The sequence below is a fragment of the Primulina huaijiensis genome, unplaced genomic scaffold, assembly GCF_012295235.1.
Source record: "Primulina huaijiensis isolate GDHJ02 unplaced genomic scaffold, ASM1229523v2 scaffold11459, whole genome shotgun sequence".
Lineage (NCBI taxonomy): Eukaryota > Viridiplantae > Streptophyta > Magnoliopsida > Lamiales > Gesneriaceae > Primulina > Primulina huaijiensis.
In genome coordinates, this window is record NW_027342351.1 from 122,415 (window position 1) to 149,123 (window position 26,709).

At 35.5% G+C, this 26,709-nt stretch overlaps 5 protein-coding genes across 13 annotated transcripts; 1 reads left to right on the forward strand and 4 right to left on the reverse strand.

Moving 5' to 3' along the window:
* Nucleotides 1–840: 840 nt before the first annotated feature.
* On the reverse strand, nt 841–7,578 carry LOC140965654 (potassium channel SKOR-like). Of its 2 annotated transcripts, none has more exons than XM_073425796.1 (13): nt 7,013–7,578; nt 5,774–5,998; nt 5,589–5,652; nt 5,170–5,509; nt 4,690–4,985; nt 4,522–4,602; nt 4,236–4,334; nt 3,833–4,057; nt 3,059–3,247; nt 2,857–2,932; nt 2,177–2,471; nt 1,523–1,647; nt 841–1,329 (listed from the first exon to the last, which is right to left on the reverse strand). In XM_073425796.1, the coding sequence occupies exons 1-13, from the start codon at nt 7,333–7,335 to the stop codon at nt 1,082–1,084; spliced, it is 2,586 nt and encodes an 861-aa protein (XP_073281897.1). In that variant the 5' UTR covers nt 7,336–7,578; the 3' UTR covers nt 841–1,081. The 2 variants fall into 2 exon arrangements, with proteins under 2 accessions (XP_073281897.1, XP_073281896.1); XM_073425795.1 differs by having other exon boundaries at nt 1,517–1,647.
* A 955-nt stretch (nt 7,579–8,533) lies between these two features.
* LOC140965656 (V-type proton ATPase subunit C-like) lies at nt 8,534–13,938 on the reverse strand. The gene is made up of 11 exons (XM_073425797.1): nt 13,668–13,938; nt 13,433–13,501; nt 13,176–13,303; nt 12,988–13,087; nt 12,408–12,475; nt 12,159–12,300; nt 11,791–11,907; nt 11,560–11,685; nt 9,905–9,988; nt 9,717–9,796; nt 8,534–8,968 (listed from the first exon to the last, which is right to left on the reverse strand). The coding sequence occupies exons 1-11, from the start codon at nt 13,785–13,787 to the stop codon at nt 8,872–8,874; spliced, it is 1,131 nt and encodes a 376-aa protein (XP_073281898.1). The 5' UTR covers nt 13,788–13,938; the 3' UTR covers nt 8,534–8,871.
* Nucleotides 13,939–16,694: 2,756 nt separating this feature from the next.
* Nucleotides 16,695–18,791, forward strand: LOC140965672 (uncharacterized). The gene has a single exon (XM_073425819.1). The coding sequence runs from the start codon at nt 16,708–16,710 to the stop codon at nt 18,472–18,474; it is 1,767 nt and encodes a 588-aa protein (XP_073281920.1). The 5' UTR covers nt 16,695–16,707; the 3' UTR covers nt 18,475–18,791.
* Nucleotides 18,792–20,081: 1,290 nt separating this feature from the next.
* Nucleotides 20,082–21,339, reverse strand: LOC140965650 (CASP-like protein 1F1). The gene is made up of 3 exons (XM_073425791.1): nt 20,652–21,339; nt 20,451–20,574; nt 20,082–20,357 (listed from the first exon to the last, which is right to left on the reverse strand). The coding sequence occupies exons 1-3, from the start codon at nt 20,843–20,845 to the stop codon at nt 20,133–20,135; spliced, it is 543 nt and encodes a 180-aa protein (XP_073281892.1). The 5' UTR covers nt 20,846–21,339; the 3' UTR covers nt 20,082–20,132.
* A 134-nt stretch (nt 21,340–21,473) lies between these two features.
* On the reverse strand, nt 21,474–26,709 carry LOC140965648 (uncharacterized). Of its 8 annotated transcripts, XM_073425788.1 has the most exons (8): nt 26,508–26,680; nt 25,745–25,931; nt 24,281–25,654; nt 23,911–24,162; nt 22,751–22,831; nt 22,532–22,631; nt 22,156–22,364; nt 21,474–21,668 (listed from the first exon to the last, which is right to left on the reverse strand). In XM_073425788.1, exons 3-8 carry the CDS (start codon nt 25,532–25,534, stop codon nt 21,612–21,614), a joined length of 1,953 nt encoding a protein of 650 aa, XP_073281889.1. In that variant the 5' UTR covers nt 25,535–25,654; nt 25,745–25,931; nt 26,508–26,680; the 3' UTR covers nt 21,474–21,611. The 8 variants fall into 8 exon arrangements, with proteins under 8 accessions (XP_073281889.1, XP_073281888.1, XP_073281885.1 ...); XM_073425787.1 differs by lacking the exon at nt 26,508–26,680 and adding an exon at nt 26,691–26,709 and having other exon boundaries at nt 24,281–25,936; XM_073425784.1 differs by having other exon boundaries at nt 24,281–25,936; nt 26,514–26,684.

Here is a 26,709-nt window from a genome sequence, read left to right on the forward strand (position 1 = left end):
TTATACTACTTGACGTGATGACTTGAATTCCTTCCAAGAAAAGACATTGATACTCTATTCCATGATCATTGGAGAAAATTCTAGATCTAATGGAGCAAGAAAATCATCTTTTTGTTGAACAAAAAAATTCTTAAATTTCATATTCAATCTTTCAGAATATCGAGGGCTTTAAGATTCGCAAACTGAAAAATACAAGAAGTAGGTTTTAATTATACAACTTAGTTATCATTAGCCCAATACCGCTAAAGCTAATACAGTAACATGCAAATCATATTAAATCGCAACGAATAGACACATATTCGTTGGATAAGACGTTGACAAAAGAAATCAATCTCATAACAATTAATCGAACTATCATCAATTCTACCATCTCAAACACTCTACACATTACAATTTTATTATTTTAGCTCAGAAGGAGATTGTGGATTTCAAGTCTTCTACACGTTCATTTGCTTCATGTCGTGCTTTCTCCTTTTTCATTTTAAATATTTAAAATTTAAAGAAATTGCTACGAGAAAATACATGACAACTTATTTTATCTATGATTAGCGAATTATTTGATTTGTTTTTTTTTTTTTCGGGTAGTCGTTTCATATTCAGTATTTTTGTTAAGCTTATTGTATATTTGAACAATAATTATTATGAAAATTATCAAAAAAAAATGAAAATATTCATATCCAAATGAAATACGGAGTGGGGTGGAATTGAAGTCACCGTTCCAATCAACAAAGCCTACCGGTTTAATACAGCCATTTTTTTTATGTTGTCTTTCTTGGTAAATGAAATTGTATTTTATCTTATATTTCTTTATCTAAAAGTTTTTTTATTTTTGAAAGGGTACACATATATTACACTTGCAAGAATAAGATAATAATTAATTATTCGAGCCAATGTTCGATTACATTTTAAATATAAATCCAGCTTATTTGAAACCATCTTCATGTTCTTTGGAACACTGGTTCCCTTCAGCATGTGTGTATATAGACAGACGCGCACAGATAGATGCATACTTCAAAATAACCATTTATCTGTCCCTCTTTTCCCATTATATTATGTCAAAATTATTTTGAGTTATTTCGTTTCATGTAAACTTCACTTCCCTAGCCAAAAAGAGCTTCTGATCATCGCTGATCATGCCTGCATCAGTTATCTTGCCTCCACTCTCTGATAGGATACAGGTAGCATCCAAGAAATCTAACTGTGCTACCGCTGTTTCGATGAGTTCTTCAATGGTTTTTGGAACCCATAAAACGACTCCAAAGCTTCTTCCATCCCTATGATCCGATGGAGTTCCACAGAAAACGGTGCACTTTCGTTTTGGCAATTTATCTGTTGGAAAAATGCAGGCGATGTGAATATACATTCTATACAGATATATAAGGGGGTTTAGTGTAATGCAATGCGTCTAGGCTTTACGCCAAATAAAAGACATGTGAAAGGAAAGTTTTTTTACTTTTGTTTAACTAATTCTTAGTCGATAATGAAATACTATCATACAGAAATGAAAGGGTCGTACTTGTACCTTGACTTGTTTCACAGGAGGAATAAGAAGTTTCTGACGTTTGCGAAATCTTAGCATCTTCCAGTAGTTTAAGCACGTTCCGATTTCCACAAACGCGAGCTTCATCTATTGGTGTTTTGCCCCATCTGAGAATACCATGCGAAATAAGATTTATGCAGACAGACCAAGGCAGTAAATACGAAAATAAAAAGAAAACTCATATCTTCTATAGTTAAGAAAGTGACAAAAAAAGAAAGCTGTAGACTTGTTTTATTCTCTTGCATCGGTCTTCAGTGAAATGATATGTTTAACATTGCATATTTGTCAAGCTGATCAAGTAACTTCAAGTTACTTAGTAGCATGCCTCTTAATGAACTCCCCACCCCCACGAAAGGATAGTACCACAAAAATGAAAGCGTCAAGTCATAGTAGCTCGGACATTATGATGTTACCTTAATCAATGATCATATATCATTCTAATTGGGAGATGTAATATCAATACTAGATCACGCAATGACAAATATACTACCTTTTATGATATACACTGAATCTCAAAATTTTTAAAAATTGTAATAACTTCAAGGGTAATGTTAGCTATCGAATGGTTGAACAATATATATTTGGTCCACAAACAGATTTAACATCCATTATTGAAAACAAACACGAGTTCACTACCTGTCTATTGCAAAAACACTGGCCCCGGATTCCAGAAGCAAAAGAGACTCTGAGAACAAGCCCTCTGATGCAGCTAGATGTAAAGGTGTTCGAAGATCATAATTCCTGGAATTCGGATTAATTCCGTTGTCCAAAAGTCCTTTAAGGAAATCTGTGTGCTTACTAGCTACCACCTCACAAAGACAATTGCCAGCATTGTCAACAGATAAAAATGCACCTGCTTTAACCAGTAAAGAAGCTACTTGACCGTGGCCATTCTTGATTGCTTCGTATAATGGAGTCTTTCCAAGATGGTCTGCAGTTGAACACACCAGTCAGTCACTCACCAAAAAAGAGAACCTCATTCATCATTTGTTTCCTTGATACACACACAAAGATATCATGTGACATGATATTCTGCATTTATTTATGTCGTATTTGTATGATATATGGATCTTTGGGACTTCAGATAATATATATTGTTAACACAAGGGATGTTTCACAGAACGTTCACATGCATTTAAAAGATTAAGAACTCATTATAGTCGAATTATAACCAAAACATGAAAATTCTTGCGGAACAACAAAATGGAAGGAAAAACCAAATAAACACCATAAAAAAATGAATGTTGAAGATTGTTTCCAGCATTTTAGCCCAAGACTTGTGAAGGGATGATGAGTAGAGAATAAGAAAAATTTACCTTTAACATTGACTTCCACTTCTTTTTGGATAAGAAAGCGAATGATATCTTCATATCCTTTGGATGAAGCAAGATGCTGAGAAAGAATTTAAGTTGCTATATAACTGGATGTATAATGTTTCGTTTTCACAATTTGTAACAAAAGTAATCCGTCTTTCTCGCATGCGATGAGTATGCCATACATAAGTATGAAATGTTATACCAGAGGTGATCGTCCATCATAATCTGTCTTGGAGGGATCTGCTCCTGCTTCAACCAACTGCCTTAATCTGTGTAGATCTCCATCATTGGCCGCCCAATTCAATCTTGTGGCCAACTCTGATATATGTTTTCCTATTTGCAATGTGATATCAGACTCCAGTATCTTTTTTTGAATATTAGACTCCTTTCCCTGACAATCGTAACCATGCTAACTCACAATTCTTGTTTCGCTCATTATTGGCCAAATATTTTCCAGAAAATCAAGTTGAAATCTTGGAAGTCATATCAAATGTAGGCAAAGATGATTGCCATTTCATTTTAAATTTGGAAATCTAGGTTCGATGTGATCTAATTCGAGTTTTAATCCCTTACACGTGTATTGGTGACTAATCTGACCATGCTACCCAACCGCCAGATAAATGATGCCGGACTGTATTATTTAGTGAATATGGTTGCCAGAAAACACTAGTCCACTCGCATTAATGGGAGGCTGGCCAACACTTGGTTCTTTAACACTCCTTACATAGAATTCAAGGTAAAATGCAATGTCTGATCAAAGATAATTGAGTTTTTAGGATTTGTATGTATAATCTGTTCACAAATGTCATATCAGAAACTACTCCAAAATATTCGAGTTTTTGGTGGATGAACTACGGCCCTTTGATAATTTGGCGGTAGCAAACTTCTATAACTGTAGGACAAAAGATGAAACACAGTTTTGCATGAATTTTCAGGAGTTTGGATTAGCACAAACACAAAATATTGATGAACTTACCTCAAGAAGATTGTTAATGATAGTATGTCCATCCGAGAAGTGCATCTCAAGTGCATCCAGAATCGCCTTCTTTTCAATTCGTAGAAGCTTAGATAGTTCGACAGCTTGGATCGTATGAGGTTCAGGGATGTTACAAAGGACAGAAATTTCCCCAATAGCGCAATACGATTGCGTGCTGGGCACATATTCTTCTGTATAACTATCTTCTGAGTTTCTTACTGCATTCTGCACTTATAGCACCCAAGTCAATTCGAACACTGACCAAAAACTAAAGGAAAACTATTAGTGCTGGACAGAAAATTGATTGAAGATTAAATTCATCTAATCCACTTTGTTGTGATCCGATCCTTTCATATATTAATATTCTTGAGTTGATAATGAATAAGATTTATATAAATTATACCAGTTTACCGTCGCAGAGGATGTAGAGTTGATCGCCCATGCTTCCCTCTTCAATAATTACTTCTCCCGGAAGGAAAAATTCTTCGTGCGTCTTAATAGCCTTCGAAAATCAGCATAGCAAGTAAGCTTACTTTGCCAAGTTTAATAAGATTATAAGCAGAACAGGAAATGAATGATATATGTTGTGGCATGGTAAAAACAACCTACTATTAGATAGTGAGATGTATCACATTTTCATAAATATATAGTAATATATATATATATATATAGAAAAATGCCCATCTTACTATTTTCTGGATGAAGCCATACGAACAACCTTTGAATAGGGTAAATAGCCTAACATGTGGTTCATATATCTTTTCTGATATCTGCACCAAGAAAAAAAAAACAGAGAATGAAAGACGATGACCTTCACAGGAGTTCATTTTGAGTCTAAAAAGACCCTTGATACCAACCTTGGCTCGTATAGCCAGAGGAAGATCCTGAAGAGCTGAAACCTCAGCGTAACTACTCTGGAACTGTAACAGTACATGGCCTTTGATTGCCTTATTCAAACTTTTTCCAAGCTTGTTTCTGTTCATATATTTGATGAGTTCTCCCATTTTATCCCTGAATCTCACAGTTTTGGAACCTTTGACGATCAAAGCAGTCATGTTACCCAGCAAATAAGCACCAAGAATCATGTCGAATGAAACATAGATCATCACAAATATCATTTCCCTGGTATTCACAGCATGTATTTCACCATAACCTGCAAGTACGGACAGGGGAAACAATCAAATTTATTATAGAATCTTGTTTAGAGGATCCAGAATGACAAGCAAAACAAATTTATGGGTTGTTCCTAATTCCAACTACGGAACATTAGATTCAAAACCACATAATCTGATTACCAATCATCATACGTTTAATTTAACGAATCGCAAGGAACTTACCAACAGTTGCCATGGTCACGACAGCAAAATACAAGGCAGTTATATAACGAGTCCATAGATCAATTTCTCTAAAGTGCGAGTAACTGTAATCCCCCATCTTTAAACTACCAATCCACGTGTATCCTTCCTCTGATGGAGGTAGAGTTGTAGCCAAATAGTAAAATATGCAAGCTGCTGTGTGCGTGCAGTACAATTCCACCACCAAAAGCTTCACGATTCTTGTAAACATATAGTTTATACGTATGTTTTTTTCCATCTTTCCGAAAAATTCTGTCACCCTCAGGGCTCGGCTTAGCCGGATCCAAAGCATGTATCTTACTATCTCCTTCCTTCCACATCCCTGAGTCAGTTAAGTTTTGCATTCGACAAATTTAGAGCGTGAAAGAAGAAGAAACAATCACGAGAACAAGAAAAGTAACCTTGAATATGGCATCCCAAGGAAAGCATCCCAATAAATCGATGAGAAATCTTGATTTTAAATACCTACAACAACCAACATATATATATATACACACACACTCACACACACATTCATAAAACACCTAAAATTTTCAAGAAAGTGAGCAGAATAAAACGAGTCGAAATTCCATATTCATCTGATCACCTGATGGCAATCAAGTTGTGATTATAAACCATGCAGTATGAATGAGGGTCTCTATAGGCAACGAAGAAGCAAATGAAAATGTCGAAGAAGAAAGTGATTTGGCCGGCACTGTCGAGGAGGAACAGATTCTCCGGCAGACCTCGGAAGAAGGCGAACTCCAGCGGAGTGAAGAAAGATGAGTACACAGCCCATATCAGAATGAATTGTTGCCATGCTACGTACATCCTGCATGCATTTTCACTATCATTCTTTAATTTCTGTATTTTGATATTTTTTGGTTTAGAATCTTGAATTAATCTCGGCCTAAAAATGGATCATATGCATTTTCTGAGTATCTACTCTATCGTCCAATATACAAATTTAAATATTATAAGATGTAGATTTTTTATTTATTTACTCGCTAGATTCTTGAGAAAAGATAAAATAATTAATATAAACAAATTTGCGAAAATTCAAAAAATAATGTGTAATATACTTCTATAAATTTTTAATAGATTATATACTAGAAAAGAAAATTATTTAGTCATTTCGTTATAAACATTCCTAGTTCTTATATTATTTTGTATATTATTGTACTGTTTTATTTATTTTTATTTAATAAATCGGGACGTTAACCCGAACATAACCTGATTTTGATTGATTTTCAACAAGATGAACTATTTTAATAATATAAACACAACCTAGTAGTAAAACGAGCAAACAAATTAACTTTGTTTTAAAACTTNAAAAATCGTTGGCAATCTTGGTTGTTATTTCTAAAATATTTATGACAGTAACATAATTAGCATATATTTAAATGACCATCACATGTCAATTAATCTCAATTAATTTCCACTCTCTTCTCACTTAACGTTTTCAATTGCTTTTCAACACTATCAAAAAATTCATCATTTCTTGATTCGATATGATCAATAACAAAAGTTGTCGTCCCTCTATTTTAGTAAACTGACAAAATTTACGGACACATCGGCCTACACGACCGAACATAAAAACAGCAGCTCTAGCTAATGCATAAGATGTCAGATCCGCCATCTTTTCACAAAAACAAAAAGTGCAAGAACGTATATCCAATGCTAGCTAAGAATTTACAGTGTTCGATAATCAGACTCAAGCTAGAAGAATCTGAAACATAGCGAGCTATTCATACCAAACAAGTTTTTAAAATTTTCTAAAAAGTTCTCCAGAAATGTTAAAAAAGATAGACCAGCAGATAATCGCGGAAAGGCTTGTAAAACATACCAATTTTCAGGATGAATAATGTATGGAGGGGAATAGCGGCCTCTCCTCCCATGATTGCTGACATTGGTGGAGATATCACTTCTTGCATTGCTGTTGCTGTTATCAATGAAATCTTGGCCGGAGAAGCAAATATTTCTCAAGAAACTGAAGGGATTTTTGCTGCCAACTGTTGAAAACTGTTTGGATTCTTGAATGTATTCTACTGAGTCATCCTGCTCCCTTCCTCTCGATCTGCTGCTACTATGCATGTTTTCCTGTTTATCATCAAGGGATTTTGTTTGTTTGTGTGATAACTTTGAAGTGGTCCTATGCACAGTGTGCATCGGTTATGTATAGGTGGTGGGATGTAATCGATCAATTTATTTATCATCTTCTACGTATAAAATATACGCTTACTTATTAGGAATTCCAGTATACACGTACGTACGTTACTACGATCAAAACATACATTTAACATGGTTCGTTTTTTTCTTTTTTTACCGAGTGTAGAAATTTGGTGTGGGTTGTACTAAATCTGACAAATAATACTTGTATTTTTCCGAGTGCTAATCGAGTAAAAATATGAATACAGAATAAATAAATCTGAGGCCATGGTTTGATTAATTTATTTGCTCATTATAAACAACCACAGACAACACAATATCCAAAGATAATAATAAATAATAAAAAGCCATCAATCAAAACGTGATGTGAGTAATTTGTTAATGTCTGTTGATGCCTATTGCTTCTTGGGAATTGGGACCAATAGTTGTTGGCTGTTTTTTTAATCCTCAAATTCTAGTTCTTCCAGGAAAAAAGTGATTTCTGCCAGTGATGTTTTGGCTTTTCCAAGAGAATAGAGACGATGATGCACAAAAGTTTATCTGTATGCTACATCAAAACATTAACAAATTAAGAGCCACAAAGCCTTAGCCCAAGTGCCACTGTATATGTCATCTGTTGACATGGGCTTAACTCCCCGATTTGTAACTAAAAAAAATTAACAAACATCACTTTTTTTCTTTTTTAGAAAGACATTAACAAAGAAGTGATTACATTTTTTTTAGGAAATTTGAACACTTTTTGTCTGAAGAAACTATTTGAGACAAATAATTATAATATGAGCTCTTACTATAGTTACTAAATCGATAATTTCAATTTCAGTGAATGATAAAAATTAGGATGTGACACATGAGCCATGATAAGTTTATTATATTAATTATCAATAGCTAGTTTTATCGTATATGAATATTTAAATTTTTTACAAGAAAGTACGATAAACGTTGAATTTTGAAGATAAATATATTATTCTGATTTCAATTCCAATCTAGATTCGCAGCAAAGAGACCAAGATCATCTCTAAAAGATTATTCTTTGTTGATTTTTGCTTGCCACTCACTGGCCCAGTTCCGTGATGAAGGACTTAACGAGTATTGGTGGCCTAGAGAATGATATTCACCATCATTCCATTTACCTCAAAAGTCATGTTTTTTTACCTTGGTGGATTCACTAGTCAATTTGCCTTGTATCCAAAGTTTGAGATAAACTAAAAAATGGAGTTTGAAATAACACACGATTTTATTCTATAATTTCTCATCAGTAATACATTCAAGGTCACAATGTCCATCACAATTCAAAGCCAAAATGGAAAGTAATCCTCGACAATTAATATTCTTATATCATACAAAGAAAATAGAAGTTAAGAGGGGTAAGGAATGGGGAAAGAATAACGAGAATACAATCAGCGGATCTTAGATAGGAAAACAGAGCCGAAAAATTTATTTCATGATGATACAGATGCAGAACCTGTATCCTTTATTTCGAAGGCCGAAAATTACGCACAAGATATTTGCACGACAGAAACACAGCAAGGCCTCAGCTTAAATAAGATTAATGGTGAAAGAGACGTAAGGATGTGCATCTGCATCGCCGCCAAAACCCGCAATCCCTCCGTCGTCATCAGTTTTCCAGTATGTGCTGCAATTACACATGGAAGACAAATTACAACAGACAAAAGCTTTATCTAGCTAAAAATTGGAAGATGTCAGATACCATAACTTCACAGGATGGGACACAATATTTAATTTGTTAAACAAGAAAATGCCACGAATTAAATAATATAGTCTAGTTCTATATGATTAAGATGTGTATATTTTGCGTGTTTTTCGTTTTGATTTAGATACAGGAAGCATTTCCTACAAATTCTATCCCAATTTTTTTTACCTATATAAAGGGCCAATCATCATTGATTATAATTCTAAGTAAGAGCTTAATATATTTTTGACCCATTTTGGTATTGTGTCGTGGAAATAGATCTTTATAACCTAAACACGTAAATTCTTTGTCATTGTCTACCGTCTCTTCACCATATGCCTAATTGCCTACTATTTGAAATTCGATAAAACGATTATGCCAGTGTCAACAAGGAAAAATGGGACAAACTAGGCCTTGTTATAACAAATGCGGGACTTGAATTTGTCCCTTAAAAGAAGTCTTCATAAGTAAATCATGCGCTGATAATAACATTTAGTACTTCTCAATACTGATTTTAACTGAAGATACCAAATAGTGGCAGGTTGACATTCTGTGCAAAGAACATTCCCTAAGTTTAATGCATTATCTGAATCAATGTCACACGCTTCTAAAACTGTTTTTTTTTTTTCCCGAAAGAGAAACTGCAAAAAGCTTCTGACAACTATAAAAAGCTTTCAGGCCATTGACGTACCTGTTTGAACTGTTGCACAGAGTCTCAAGAATGGACCGAACTTTCTTCTCACTTTTCAACGACGGTGACAACACAACAGACTGACATAAAAGGCCAAAACGAACTCTCGACAATAATGTGATGAATATCCAAGAAAGAAAAAGGTAAATTCAATCACATTAAGGTCATGGGTATATGAAGTTCATTACCAGAAATGATGGAGGCAGACCATATCGCAGAATGCTTTCACTAAATACTCGTACAGCACAGAAGTGCATCCATGAGCTAAAAACCTGCACAAAAAATAAAGGCTTAAAAAATTTGAACCAATCCAAAAGCCCAAATACCAATAATCAGGGATAACAAAATTCTGTTTCACTGATGTACGGTTATATGTCTACAGTCTTAGGGTTGCGCTTCTTCTCGTATTATGTGCATGTTAGAGGAGTATGTATCAGGGTTGCAGAGACTGGAAGCAAGCACATGTAGCATGCTGTGTGAGGAAAAGAAGTTAAAGACGAATATCAGCAGCACTGAATTGGTGTCTTTCCATTAGAGATGAATGACATAAAAAGTAAAATGGTGTTGGAAGATACATAGTAGATAATTATCTGACTAGGATTGAGAATTATTTGTATTTTGAATTTAAAGTTTTTAATTTGATTAGATTGCTATCAGATAAGTAAGGATGATAAAGTGGAATAAATACTTCATGTAACCTACTGATTTGTTTATCGATGAATCTGATTTCCACACCCAATATTCTATCTTCATTTTATGACAAATAGCAATTCAATTTATCAAACGAGCATTAATCAATTGAGCCCCAACAAAATAAAAATAAGAATCACAGAAGAGGAGAAGAAAGATGCCCTTTCTTAATGTCTTCCATTAATCCATGAAGTGACAGGAAAAACTCTGATTTATTGCTTTGGGCTCAACTTACTGAAAACACTCGACAAGAAAATTATATTTCCCAAAAATAATCATGCTCGACCGCATAATGTCGGTATGCAGCTTTGTTCAGATCTATTCTGATTGCTGCCATTCTTGCAGCAAATGGTGAGCTGCTTACAACACAACATCTGGTACTCCTTAACGAAGGAGGAGTAATGTCGTGGGTTCGATTTTTTGGTCGTTGCCGCAATATTAGCAACAACGATTGCACGTTTAAATTTGAGATTGCTTGTCTAGAAAATTGCAGAACTCAACCCAAAATTTCATTCAGTGTATAATTGGCAAATGCGAGAGTAGAATCACAATTCTAAAAAATTATGATCAAATTCACTGTTTCTCCAAATCCATGTTCAACCACCACTCCCGAGCATGCATGAAAACACACTATACCACAAGTAAAAGAGATCGACATGCATAAAGCCAAACTCAGTTCCAAGTCTAATATATTATTATAATAAGGTAGAAATTAAAATCAAAACAAGGCTGATTGTGTGCCCATTTTTAGTGACGATGTGGAGATAAAACAAAGTATGACAATTGTCAATAATGTAAAGACATGAGCTCTTATAACTAGAGGAGTTTTAAAATCTCTTTGTTGACACCTATTTGAGAGGACACGTGTTTGAATATATTGTTTCTTTAGTTCCCAAAAGACGGCTTTCACCATTTTAGAAATCAGAGCACACTTCCAAGTGACATCTTATTTCTTTCTCGGTATGTTTGAGTAAATTGACATCCACAAAAGTATGATATCAGGGGATTTGGTTTGATGAGCTCCACTGCCCAGGGTATATCAGCTTTAATGAAAGAATTAATACCAAAAGTTTGTGCTCAATAGTCAATGCCGAAGATACAAATGAGTGACAACCAACTTTCAGCAACTGTAGGAGGGAGCAGGACATGATACCTCTCCATAACTGGTATAGCACCACTGTAAAAGAGAGCTTTTCAACGCTTCCTGATCTTGAATCAGCTTTTCAATCTCCTGCTTCCGAGTTTCTTGAGTCTCTGAATTGTATTCAAAATCCCGAATCTAATTGCACAAGAATGAAACATATTATCAAGTTGATACATACAAAACATAGATTTGCATTCAGAAGTGAAAAAAAATAGTATGTAGCACAATGCCGAAACTTACTTGGAAATTTCTTTCACGTGCCTTAGTTCTAAAATTGTCAGCATCACGACTGAATAATGTTACAGTATATAGCACATATTCACTGTCCTCGTGTAGCTTCTTGGATGATCTGGGGACCTAAAGCAATTGCATGATTAAATCCATAAAAAAAAATATATCTCTAAGGCATACAGTCAACTGCGGACAACATACGACAGAACAATACTACAAACTAATGGTTCAGTAAGAATGCATGGGCATGCAAGTTTTCTCATGGCATGTCTCAATCTCAATATGTAATACACAAATCATGGCTGATATATACACTGGGCATGAAAGCACAATTGAGAGTAGGGCGGCGATGCATGACAAGTACATAGGGTGCTCACAACATATGTTGTCAGTGTCTCGTAGCTTGATAACCAATCCTTCTGAGAATACTTTGGAACAATTGCAAGGAGAGTCGTTAAGTGTTCTGTAGCAATAATATCCTGTGGCTTCACCAAATTGGAAAGGTCACGGACAGCTAAGCTGCAATAATTATCACATTGATCAGCACAACTGCAGGCATTTATTTCCTTTGTCTCCAAAAGGCACCACGATCAAAAGTCTAGATTAAGTTCAGATCAAGCAATCACCTTCCAGCCTGTTTTCTGTTGATGGCATTAAGTTGGCTCCGCACATTGTTGTATTCCGAAACACGAACCTGAAACATAAAACCCACACGGTTATAACAGCTATGGAAGGGCTTGATCACGAGAAACTTAGGGATGCAAGTTTATCGGTCCGAATTGTACATTAGCCTAATGGTTCGAACACAAGAAACAAACAAGAGAACTAAAATGTAGAAATTTATTTAAAAGATATAGCTGTCCTAATAATCAATCTCAAACAGTAACTACAGCAGAGCTGTTCAGAATCTTTTACATGCCATATACGAGGATGAACTCCTAGGCCAGGAAAACACAAGCTATGGATGGTTCAATGGTAGAGCAAGTACAATCTGAGGAAGCCGCAAATAGCCTAATCCTTAAGGAACTGCCATCGCCATACAGGTAAACACAAGACAATTGACAATTGAGTCAACGTAATAGATACGCAGGGTTTTTAGTTTGCAACTAGTAACGCCAAGGCATCTTGATTCTTGACGTGGCCTGTCTACGAAAGCAAGACAAATAATTCGTGTAGTCAATAAACAGTTCAGAAACAAAATAATACCTTGAGATCATCCTCAATTTTGGCAATTTGCACATGAATTCCATCCACAATGTCCCTAAGCGGTGACATTGTCGGATATTTTGCCTCATCCCAAACGAATCTACAAAAAGCTCAAAGTTTCACCCACGTCCTTAATGACGTTCTTAAAAAATTCACTTAAAATAAAAAAACAAGATATGACAGATTGCCTGGTGAGATAAGAGTCAACAGGAACGCCATCCACAGTAAGTGAGCTACTGACAACTCCGGATACCCTCTCCAACTCCTCTATCTGACGTCGAATTTTGTGTGATACCCCTTCAATAAAGTTGTTCGACTGCAACCAAATTTAAGCAAGAAATCAAAACCTAGTGCAAAAAAAAATAACAATAAACAATATTCATAGCGAACAAAAATTAACTTTCTTAGCAAAATCATATCATATATATTTTTCCCTAAAACTCACCTTCAACAAGTCGTCGCTGAGTGCCAATAGCGAATCTAGGGTTCCAATTCGCAGATTCGGAATGCTGAACTGCCCCGCCAGCCGCACCGAGAAAAAAATGAGAATAAAGAAAAGAAAAGAAAAAAACTTCAGGATAAGAATCAATGATCACATAACAGAAACAGCACTTGCTCAAAGCTAATCCTCCAACTACCACAGAACATATACGTGATTAAGCGTATGAAATTGAAATTACCCTGTACAGAGGGGTGTCAAAGGCTTGTTTAGAGATGGATTCTTGGAGGCGACTCCATAGAGAGGAAGGTGCTGAGCTCTGCCCAACAGGGAGAGAAACCGCCCAGTATCGAGTCGCCATTAACCTAAATTCCCAATTGATCGATGGGCAGATAGATCGAATAATCGACAGGAAAAATCGAAACTTTATGACATAAAACCTGAAGATTTGGATTTTAGATGCCTTTGTAACATGTTTTGTGCTCTTTTTCACCACTATCCCTTTCCTCGTGGGAATATTTTTACTTTTTAAATTTTATTTTATCACGAGAATATAATAAGATGAATTCCAGTGGATATTTTATTTTTTATTTAAATACAAATGATTGGTTTTAATTTTTCAATTTTATTATCTAATTTTTAAAAAATTTATTAATAATTTAAAAAAAATCATTAGTGTAATAAATTTTGTTATATATATTAAATAATAAATTAACAAGTGTAATTTGTATGAGATGCTAATCAAGATTAATATAATTAGGGAAACTTGAGCTCATGTATGGAGTTTAAACCAAGATCCATCACGAACTAGCTAGACCCATTATTTCACCGGGTGGAGCGAGCAGAATATGGGCAGGTGTGTGTAAATGGCTAAGAATGAAAAAGATTATGGGATTTTCGACAGCAGTCCTCAAAGCTTTCAGAAGTTTCTATCGAGGTAATTCGACCTTGAATAAGATGAGATGTGTTGCACTGGCAGCAATATGTAATGTAGGGATGGCAATGGGCGGGGGCGGGTTTGCCATTCCCATCTCTATCCCCAAATTAAATCACCACCCCCATCCCCGCTTTTTCGGGTTTGGGTATTAACTTCGGGGATCAACTTCCCATCCCCGCCCCCATCCCCGTTTCAAAAATATTAATATGACAAGACGATGACGGATTCGGAGATTTTTTCAAACCAAAACTTATTATTATCTATTATTATTAGAGATAATATTAATATCAATATTATTATCAATATTAATAATAATAATATTATTAATATTTTAAAAAATAATATTATTATTATATTATTAATACTAATAATACTATTATTTTATTATTGATATTATTTTCGGGACGGGTTCGGGGATAGGGATAGTAATCTCATACCCACGCCGAACTACATCGGGGATTTAAAAAAATCATCGAACCCGAAAAAATAGGGGATCCCCATCCCCGTTTCGGGTTTTCCCCGCGGGGCCCCAAACCCGTGGGGAAAGTTGCCATCCCTAGACTGTAATGCAAGAAACAGAGCTATGTTTGAAAATGAAAAGTCGGTGATGGAAAACATTATCAAGAAGATTAAGATTCTGAGCTTTGGTGTATTCCTAGTGCGATTTCTGTTATAGATGCTATGTAGTAGGTGATTTTACGGTTATCAACTCTCGTTGGGGATGTTCAGAATATTTATACTTGTATTATCTTTTTATAATTATTAATGAAAGTTATTTCATTATAAAAAAAAAAAAAAAGAAAAAATGATAAGGATGGGAGGCCAATTGTAGATCCATCGAGGCCCAATTAGAATTTGGGGATTGCTGAAGAAAAATAACTGGCTTCGGTGGCCTGGTTGCTTTGGCATACAAAAAGAAGTCTTCTTTATCTACTGCTTGCCAAGGCGAAAGTGCAGGACATTTGAGTTACTTTTAGTGAGACCATTTTATTCTTTCATATTTTACTTATTTCACATCCCTTTTTATTATCTTTAAAGAAAAACAGACTTTTTCAAAAATAATTTTTTTTATAGTATTTGCTGAGATAGTCAACCTAGGTCCATAGTAGACCGACCTGCAAATTGCAAACGTATAAAACATATTCGGATAGCGTAGCATATGACTAAAAATAATAATTAAATCACCCTCATAACTAAATGTCCCCAAAGTCAATCGAAACACATATATAAATATATATGACTCATCACTACGTTAATTTCGCCTCTCGTTGTTGAAGTCTCACTCACATTCATTTGCTTCGTAACGAATGAAATAAGGGCAGCAGAGGTAGCAGCAAGCTGTAACTGCGATAAGTCAATCTCACAAGTACTGAAATCAAAGATCAAATAAGTGAATGGGCAGCCTGGCACCGTTGTACTCAATTTACAAGATTTTCTAATACATAATAATAAAAAGACAGAGTGGAACACTAAGTAAAAAAAGAGAACACAACCCCACCGCTATGATTGACCTCATTGCATCATTTGCTTAATCATCCGTCCTTTTGCACTTGCTTTTCTTCGCCGGTGCGTGTAACTAAAGGAAGTGGCCAAAAGAACTAAAAGTCACCATATGTATCTTCCTAAGTTATCATAAATATTATTTTTTTTATTAAAAATCCATGAAATATATTTTAAATAATTCTTCTAGAAATATGGATAATTAATTGAATTATAATTGATGTATCAATGTAACTGGGCGGCAGTGCGAGGTCAATTTGACCAGCGGATAAAAAGTGTAAATTGCAATTTGGCCCCTTAAAAATTGCAATGCCTGCTTTCACATCCGACTCTGACTTCTTCTTCTCGCTTCCCAATAATTCAATATCCACCCTGCCTTTTTATCAATTTTTTTGTTTATCTTCTTTAGCGCGTTCCACTCACTTGCTCTTTTATTTTAACATTGACTGTAAATTTATACTCTTGAAATTATTTATAATTCAATTTTTTTTACAAGGAAACATAATAATAAATTTTTTTTTAATAACCGTACATTTATCATAATCCAAACTACGACAAAAACTATATTTATATGTCACACGTTTTTTATAAAAACACTAATAAATCTAAGTTTGTATATATTTTTTTTTTTTATAAATAATATTTTTGGACTTAAATTAATATTTAGAATATAAACATATTTATAATTTGTTTATATTGAGTGTAATTTTTTAAATTTTTGTGTAATTAATTTATCACTTATATTAAATTTAATAAGACGATGCATCAATCAATAATTAATATCTCAGTTTGAAGTCCACGCTCTTTATTCGCGTCATCCATAAATTTCACATTTTTCTTGCATATGTTCCGCCCTTTCGTTGTGACCCTTTTCGCGCAGAGCACCTCTTCCCCTCCGCCACCCTCCATAGTCATGAAAGAATCACCACAGGAAGAGCCCGTTGCTCCTATACTCACGGAAACTGAGGCTCTCCTACGTTCTCTCGTCGATTCCGTTTCCCAAGTTCAAATCTTTAAGGGCAAATGGTCTCTGATTAAAATCAAACTCGCCACTCTTGAAACCCGCCTCTCGGAAATATCTGTTTCTATCGCCGCCGCCGAGAACCCTCTTTCGTTTGACCTCCTCCAGTCCCTCTCCGCCACCTGTTCCGACGCTGCTTCTCTCGCTGCACTCTGCCACGAACAAACGCTGCAGGGGGGGAAGCTGAGGACCCAGAATGATATCGATTCCTTATCAGGGAAACTCGATGGACATATCAATGACCTCGAAGTGCTTGCCAGGAGTGGTATTTTTTCCCCTTCTGAGCATAGAAAAAGTGTCTCAACTTCAATGTCTACTGTTGAGTCAAGTCGACGGGAATCTGTTCGTACCGAGGCTAGGAACTTGATGACCCGACTTCAGATCGGGTCTACCGAGTCGAAGAACTCGACACTTGATTTGCTTCTCGGGCTATTGCAGGAAGATGATAAAAATGTATTGATTGCGGTGGCGCAAGGCATAGTTCCTGTGCTGGTGAGGTTACTGGATTCCAGCTCTTCTTCCGAAATCAAGGAAAGAGCTGTAACTGCTATTGCTAAAATCTCGACCGTGGACTCGAGCAAGCATGTTTTGTTGGCCGAGGGTTTGGTCCTGTTGAATAATTTGCTGCGGGTTCTCGAATCCGGAAGCATTTTCGCGAAAGAGAAGTCATGCATTGCCCTCAAAGCTTTGAGTAATTCGAAGGAGAATGCGAGGGCGATTGGGTCCAGAGGAGGGATTTCGTCTTTGTTGGAAATCTGTCAAGAAGGGACGCCAATTTCTCAAGCTGTGGCAGCCGGGGTTTTGCGTAATTTAGCTGCTTTTACGGAAATTAAAGAGAACTTTATCGAGGAAAATGCTGTCTTGACCTTGTTAGCGTTGTGCAACTCCGGTACTGCTTTAGCCCAGGAAAATTCAATTGGGTGTTTGTGTAATTTGGTATCCGGGGATGATGAGCTGAAGTTGTTCGTTGCTAGGGAAGTCGGGATCGAGAACCTGAAAAATATATGGGATTCTGCTCCCACAGCCCAGAATTTCGAAGTGGTTGTTCACTTGGTTAGGACACTGGCATCATGTTCTAATATTGCCGAGTTCCTTGCTGCAAATGGTTTTCTGAGTCGCGTAGTTGGAGCGCTGAGTTTTGGCGCAATGGGGGTGAGAATTGCAGCTGCAAAAGCTGTGTACGATTTAGCTTACAGTAGTAAAACAAGAAAGGAATTGGGAGAAATAGGATGCATCGTGCAACTGGTTAAAATGTTGGATGGTAAGGCGGTCGAGGAGAAAGAGGCAGCGGCAAAAGCACTATCGACACTGATGAATTATGCCGGAAATAGGAGGATTTTAAGGAAGGAGGAAAAAGGGATTGTCTCTGTAGTTATACTCTTGGATACTTCAGCTCAAAATTTGGATAAAAAGTATCTTATTTCTACATTAGCATCGCTTGTGCATTCAAAGAAATGCCGGAAACAAATGGTGGCGGCCCGTGCCGGCGTTTATTTGCAGAAACTTGTTGATTTGGATGTTGAAGGTGCTAAGAATCTGGTCGACAGTCTTGGCCGTGGCAAGATGTGGGGAGTCTTTGCAAAGCATTGAGTTTAACGATTATCGGAGAAACTAGCATGTTAAAAGATCCATAGACCAAAATGACCATCACCGGATCAATACTGTTCATCTGTATGTACAATAGTTTGCTAATTCTTTATCCTTTTAATTTTGATTGCGTCAGTTTCTGTATTGTTCATAAATTGGTTAGAATCTGCAGTAGAAAAATAAAAGTGTTTATAGCGTAGTTGTTGATGAAAGACTTTTTGGTTGTTAAATTTCTTGGTTTGGTGAGCTAACTCGAGTGTAGATACTGTGTGTTTTCTACCAAAATTTATTAATATTAGTGAATCGCATCACTTTTAGCTCATGCTTCGCTGTTTCCTTACCTTTCTTCAACTGATACATTTCCTATTCATATCTTTCTGATATTCATTGAGTTGTAATATATCGGATGCATCATTTTTTGGTATTTTTTGCTTGATCATTCATCCGGACACAATTCTTGAACTCTGTGTGTATTAATTTTATATATCTCATTTGATCGTTGTGGAAGTCTTTATTGTGTGCGATTAATTTATTATGCATAATGACAGTATAGGATGGTAAATTGCTTCTATGGTTTAGAAAAAATCCTTCTCGACTCTGTTTACTTTCTCAAAAACTATGGAAATCCTCCCATGTAACCAAAGATATTGACTTATCGCATATATGTTAGATTGTGATTATTCCAACCTTAGTCGGAATCACATTAATCCCAATTCAAATGGTTAAAGTACAATGGTTAAATCTGTTTTTTTTTTCCTAGTTCGGGAGATAATTGGATCTCAATCACAAGACATCGTTCCAAACTTGAGAATTTGACGATTTCTTATGTTGAATAAAGTATGTGGTTGTAGAAATGGTAGGGTTTTAGCATGTGCATTTGTCATATGCGCATTATCAAGAATCAACACATCGCATGTTTAAAATTTATTTGTGAGTGAATATAACAAATATTTTAATAGTAAGATAAAATCATTGATTGTACAAATATTTATATCAAAATAGATTTTCGAATGATACCAAAAGCTTATGAACTTCGATTTAGATCAACCAAACAAACACGTCTTGGGACATTTTTCTTTGTCCCGAAATTAATTTTCAAGAACTGCAAATGACTCGGCACGAAATTAATAACCCTAAAAATTATAGTCCAGCCAAACTTTAGAGGTTATTTAATTTATTTGTACCCAACTAGCGATATTTAGTAGTACTGCAGTGCTATAAATAGTCCTACTCGATGAAAACGAAGTGATTCACTAACTAAAAAAATTAAAAATAATTTTGTCTTATTTACAAAAGTTTAGTTCCGTTTCATCTCTAGATAACTAGTAGATAATTTTTTCCCTCATTTTCTTGGGACAATTAACAATCAATCTTTTTTCACAACTTTCAAAACACTTTCCTATTTTTATTCGGAAAATTTTAAAAAATAATCTTGGTTAAACTAATTTTTTTGAAAAATAACTCGAGTATATTTAAATGTAATTGAGACGATCAATGAAACATGATAAATTCTCGAAAAGAAGAAGTTAAACTTGTGGTCAAATTAATTTTAGCCTCAAATTAACTAAAACATCAAGATCTCAAAAATTAAATCGAAAGCAACAAAAAGATATTCAGATGAATTTATTATTGAAACCATTCAATCGATCTTCGTACAATCCTCAAGCTTGGATTTGGTGGGAAGATAAATGAGCAGAAATAACCGTAAGGAACAAATAGAAAATGAGGCTTAAATAAGTCAAAATTCCTGAAATGAATAACTTGTCGCAGAATTTGGCAAAGTGAACACAAATTGGCAACCAACCTGCTCTCTCATCCCCATATTTCCCCACGTAACCTATCGCCGTTGCTGCCGAGCATCCACCCAACAACAATAACGTGATCGTCTGTCAAATTTTCCAATATTAACTTCTGCATGTATTTATGTATATATGTACAGCAAATTCATGAACGATGATATATGTAAGTTATTTACTAACCAAATCATCCAGGAACACGTAGAAGTAATTTTTCGGATTCACCCCCTTGTTTACGAAGAAAAAGATTACAAACACAGATACAACTGAGCAGGCACATGCTATCAAATTCACGTAAGGCAAGAACCTGCAGTTTTACAAGAAAAAAAAATCCTCAACTTTTTGTCATAAAATATGATATCAGAAATCAGATATGGTTCTTACCTGAAAGCGGGAGTATAGCTATAACGAGCATCGACTTGAATCCCATAAACTACAGCAGTTTGCTTGCTTGTTAGAACAACATACGCAGCAGCTACGGTTGCGGCTATAACGAAAATTCTGAGTGATATTTGGGATATAATGAAGATTTTTTGAGTTTGGGTAGCTGGGATTTTAATTTTGTCCATTATCCTCATAGTTTAAGGATGATATATATGAGATTTTGAAGGCCAAATCTTAAGTTAGAATATAAGCGCTTGCTTGATAAATAGAGTTTGCTGTCTAATTATTTATAAAGGGTTGCGATAAATATTATTTATAAATTTATTTTTAACTTTACATTTAACTAAAGTATAGTGGGTAACGTACCTATGTTGTACAGTCATAGGTCAGCTGATTAAGTTCAAAAAATTAAACTCTTTCGTGTATCTAAAAAATATATATTTTGACATAAATATATGGGAATTTTCCCTTTTATAGGAAACTACTTACGGGTGTTTCATTCATTTTTCTTCATATTGATAGATGTTTCTCACACGGTAGGTGACTATGAACTTTTTTGGATAGAGCAACGATATATTCATACGAAACGTTTTGTTTAATGTTTTGAGTTTTTTTTTTATCCACTCCAACATAATGTATTTATCTGTTGTAATTATTATTTTGGAATTGTCCGAAATATAAAATATATTTAAATTCCATATACTAATTTTCATATGGTATTTCTTCTGAAATATGGTGTGGCTTGCCATATATGATAGGTGACAATGTAGAAATCTCAACCATTCGCAGATAATTTTCATTGTTTATTTAGAAGTTGTTTCCTTGTTTATTTCTTTTTTGGGATAGATATTCACATGTACAAATTATCACAACGTGATGAAACCCAGATGAGGAGCATGTATTTACATGTGAGTGAGAGAAAAATACATCTACAGAACTGTACAATGGAACCAAAGTGTCTCACCGATCGATGTCGAAATACTTTGGATTTGAGGGATAATGATATTCCACTTGTAACTGCATCATCAAATCAAATTAAATAAATCCATAGTCGAATTAGGCCAAAGAAGCTCGCTGCCAAGTAGTCTATCAAGAACAAAGAATGGATGCCAAAGCAAGAAATGATGATGACCAAAGTATCATACAAGGCAGTCACGAGATTAAATCATTCAATACAATTTCCGTGGCAGTACTATAAAAATTTCATAGCTTCTCCTTTTGATCCTAGGTTGTATCAGTGCTCATACTGAGGAATGTTGTAACACAACTATCAAGAACTACCGGGGATTACTAAAAACTTACAAAATAATATGCAAAGCTTCGGACTTTTAATCAGAGAAGCAACTGACAGAAAATTGTGGAAGTCAAATGCGCAACATTAGAAGGTCATAAATGTTGAGCGACAGTAACAGTGGCATTTCATGCACAAGGATTGAACTTTTAATTTTCACACACATGCTTTTCTATGATAAGAATGTTATCCAGTAAACACTAATAGGTATACCTTGCCCTCATCAGAATCTGAATGCCGTTGTGGGAACACCACTTTCATGTCATTATACAAGTAGAAACGCCGCTCTCCTTCACTGTTGATACCGTTCATAGCAGGATAAAAGGATGGTCCAGATTTGCATTTGTGTGCATCTCTTGAGTATTTCTTTCGGTGGGGGCACATAAAACGAAGATGTAGGATATATCGGAGAACACCAGAACCTGTCGTGTTATTATTAGCATATGAAGGGTTGCACAGAAATCCGCTCCTATCAACATATTAATAAAAAGAATATTGTCCATGCCATTAGTATTTATTCACTTGGCGATGCCAAATATCCTAAGCATTTTAACTCCAAAGGCCCTAGCAAGCTATAAAGAATCATCACCTGATTTTGATATCCAAGGAAGTGTGCCCTCATTTCTCAGACCAGAGTCTTTTTGTTGGCCTCTGTTGATAGCTAAAGTAGACTTTTGGCGAAGAAACGTCTATAAATTTGCAAGAACGTGTATACTTGATTTATGATTGACATATAAATGTTCAAGGATTCAACAAGTTAAAAGAGAGTAATTTCTATGTTGTTTTAGTTCCTAACATTCAGACCCACCTTTGTGCCAGCTGGCATATCACTCAAATCATAGTTACAGAAGAATGTATGTATAGGAGTTCTTTCTGGATTGCTGAGGACCTGTATTCAAGATATCAATATTTTGGATTACAAAATCACCTTGTTCAATTCAACAGATTGCCAATATCATTTCTATCAGGCGTTTAACAAACTTTTCAAATATATTTTAACATCAGTGACATATAATCAGTTGCAAAATAATTAGGACAAGACTCTTAAGTCACAGCAAAGTCATATTTTATAGACGTCCTCCTTCAGTAGCCAATGGAAATAGCATTTGATCTTAAAGTCACCAACCTCAAAAACACTTAGAAAACACAAAAACAATTACATATTTTTTAAACGCACTTAGCCCAAAAGTCCTACAACCACAATCCCTTTGGCTTCCCATAGGCACCAAGAAAGCTCGAGTGAATGCAAGTAATGAAACACGACTAACATCCTTTCAGCAAAGGTAGTACAGTAACATTTGTGGAAAATGTGCAGAAATTTTAACCCACTTAAAATGCAATGAGGGGAGAAAGATGCCTAACACTCGGGAGATTGAATTTTGAGAACAAAATGACACTTACTGTTTGGAGGAACTTTATTCACAACTGGTAAAGGGCGGGGGATTGGGAAATTCATTTATGTTGTTCAGACTCTTCAGAACCAAATATTATCGATTGAAAATGTTTTTTTCCTTTTCCTGAGAAGGATGGCATGTTACATCCAGAGCTCATAAAATTAAATATTACCGGTCTACATTATTTTGGACCCTACATCCATCATTCACCAGTTCCAAGTGTGTTCTGTCCACAAGAAGTCCGACAAATTATTTTCTAATGGTACCGCAAGATTGCACCAGGTATACAAACATTTACCAAGCAAAATATAACTAATACAAGACTTTCAGTCTCCTTATTCTAAAATACATATTGATAAGCTAACAAAACTATAAAGGGCAGAGGCATCATGAAATTTTTGTAGTTTACGAATGGGTCATGTGTGCCTTATTCCCGGGATGTCCTTCACTATTTACAAAGTTTCACTTTAGGTGTTTAATAGTTCCAACGATCATTCTACTTCACTATAAACATTGTTAAGATAACATCAAAGTAACACTAAGAAACACATCAATTAAGTTAAAGAGATAATACCAACTGTAAGCGCCCTTTCATAGGTATTCTCAGACGAGTTTCGTTGGAAGAGCTGTTAACACTGAGACTTATCTTTAACTTTTGGCCTTCACATTCATTAGATGGTAAACGGCCGCTTACAAGATCTATAGATGAGCAGTACAATAAGTAGTTATCTCCATCCACACTAGTCACAGCAAATGGAAGCTTCTGTGGATGAGGTGAAAAACGTCCTCCAGTAATATTTAGAACGGCAAGGAAACCATCTATCTTCTGCATGTGGTGTGCAATATGTTAAAAGTAGTAAGCGAAGTGGTCAGATTTTGACAATTACAACACATTCACAATATTAATAATACGTATTTACATAAAAGTTGAACAAGTAATTCACCTGTCTCACAATCCCAGAAGCTAATCGACCAGATAACAGTGACTCCTCAAATGAACCTACCAAGGACCTTCGGACAGATAGTTCTCCTAAACTTCTGCCTGGTTTCGCATTCAAAGTTGCATGTTTCAGGCTCTGTCCTGGTACGGCTATCATGCTATCATTAGCAATTTGGTCAAAGTTCATTGGAAAAACTTCATCTTCAAGAATGTTGCTTGAAGATGCACCATTCTCATCTTTATGAAATGATAGAACACTTGAGATGGTTCCTTCAAGAGATTGTTCCATATCCGTGAAGGTTATATAGCTCTCGAAAAGCTCTTTCTTCAAATCACAACAACCTCTATAATTTCTCACCCTTCCACAATATCTAGGTCCAAGGCGTGACAAAGACAACTGCGGAGAGGCAACACATTCATGGGGTGTAATATCCAATGCTTCGCCATTGGAATGTGTTTCAATAGATTTTCTATAGTATCCAAACCCATGGGAAGATGATGACAGAATTTGAGATCGATATTCATGGTTCTCAAGCAGAGGCACGTCTGTGATAATACTAGAGTTCCTTTCGCACTCTTCTTCATGTAACATACTGGTTCTTGAAAAGTTAGACGTCAACCATATTAAAGGACTGTCATAGTCTAAGTTGCTTAAGTGAGCATTTTTATTCTCCGTCAGAGTCAGATTATAATCACCACCTCTCAAATGGGAAGGACTATGAAATATTGATTTCCCAATTTCTAGAGGTTCACCATTGAACCTATCAGGTAAAAGTATGCCATTCAAAGGTGACAACAGACGTTTCCTGACCATGGAACTTGAGGAATCTGTCGCATCACAAGAAGAGCAGATGCTAGATGACAAATAACCATTATCTAATTGTGTGTCTTCCAACTGATTCGCATGGGTAACTAATGCAGTTGAATTAAAACCCACAATCCTAGGAACTGGAGTTTGCAAGATCTTTCCACGGTCCTGATGTAAGAAACACTTTTTGGTTGATCCAATTCTCGACATGTGCATACTGGATGTACCAGCCTTACGCAGAGTAACAATATCAGAATCCTTCACATTTTTCCTTGAAGAAAAGGTGCTCGAAGATTCCCCTGGCATCCTATTACTCAAGTGCCCAACATGCATTCCACTCATATTGCAGCCACTTACACCAACAAATCGAGCAGGTATATCCATGATTGCACTTACTGATGTTGACACTTCTTCAACAACCTTACAAGATGGAACTTGAGGCAAGCCCATGACTGACTTGGCTAATAATTTGTACTATTTCTTGCTACCTCATACGCTATTACTTAATCTACTGCATCACGTTTCTGGTTATAGCCTTGCAAATCCCCAACAAACAATATCATGTAGTTCCTAAAGAACATCGGTTGGTGGGAGCTAAATATACCCAACTTAATCGTTCAGGTGATAAACCCAATACACCAACTGAGTTATAGAATTTACCAAGGACAACCCAATATGAATACATGAAATACGATGCATCCCCATGTGAATCCCCTTTAACAATCTAGAATCCAAACTCAAAAGCAGAGCAACCAAGGAAGCAAAGCCAGTTACATTATAAGCATGTTCTTCACTGTCACAGAAAGGAAAACCAACGAGCCATCTGTTCGGGAAGTGATATCACAGTCTATCCTGAAAATAGCGAAACAAATCAATTTTTGGCAGTAATATAGTGGAACTGCATATCAAATATATTGGGAAAAAGAATCTGAAAAGTGGTTTCATGATTAGCATTCCAAACTAGTCCTCTCCAGACGAATTAGATTAAGTAAAGAGGTGGTACAAGACTACAAGAGACATCGATCATGCATAATGAAAGGCTAGCCATGTTCTGGATAGAGTACAATAATTTCCAAAAAAAAATAAGTTAGAAACAGAAACTACAAGGAAAGAACCTTTCGAACAACGGAAAATTAATGAATAAATTATCTTGACTTCTAACGACTATTAAAGAGACAACTAAATTAAAATGAAAAGAACCCAAGAATGCAATTCTAAGAACTCCCGAACATCGACGATTAATCTTCCATCAAATCAATCAATATTCTACACACCTACACATTTCATAGAGTACCAAAAGAACCACGGATTCAACCCAGTAAATAAAGTGTAAAAGGCAGCCGGAGCTCGTGAATCAACACCAGAACAAAATCAGAAGGACGAAATTTTGGAGAATCAAAGTCGAAATATTAATCCAACAGACACCCACCAGGGAATTTTCCGATTACAATCTGTGAGAGAACCCAACAATTTTTCTGGCGTGTATAATTTTTTTTGGAGATTTTATTTTATTGCATGTGGTTTCGGAGGAGATTGGTTTAGTTTTGGGAAAGTTTCTGTTTTGCAACCATTTTTATTTTAAGAAATCGCAGTCTATTATGCTTACGATGCATTCTTCTTGTGGC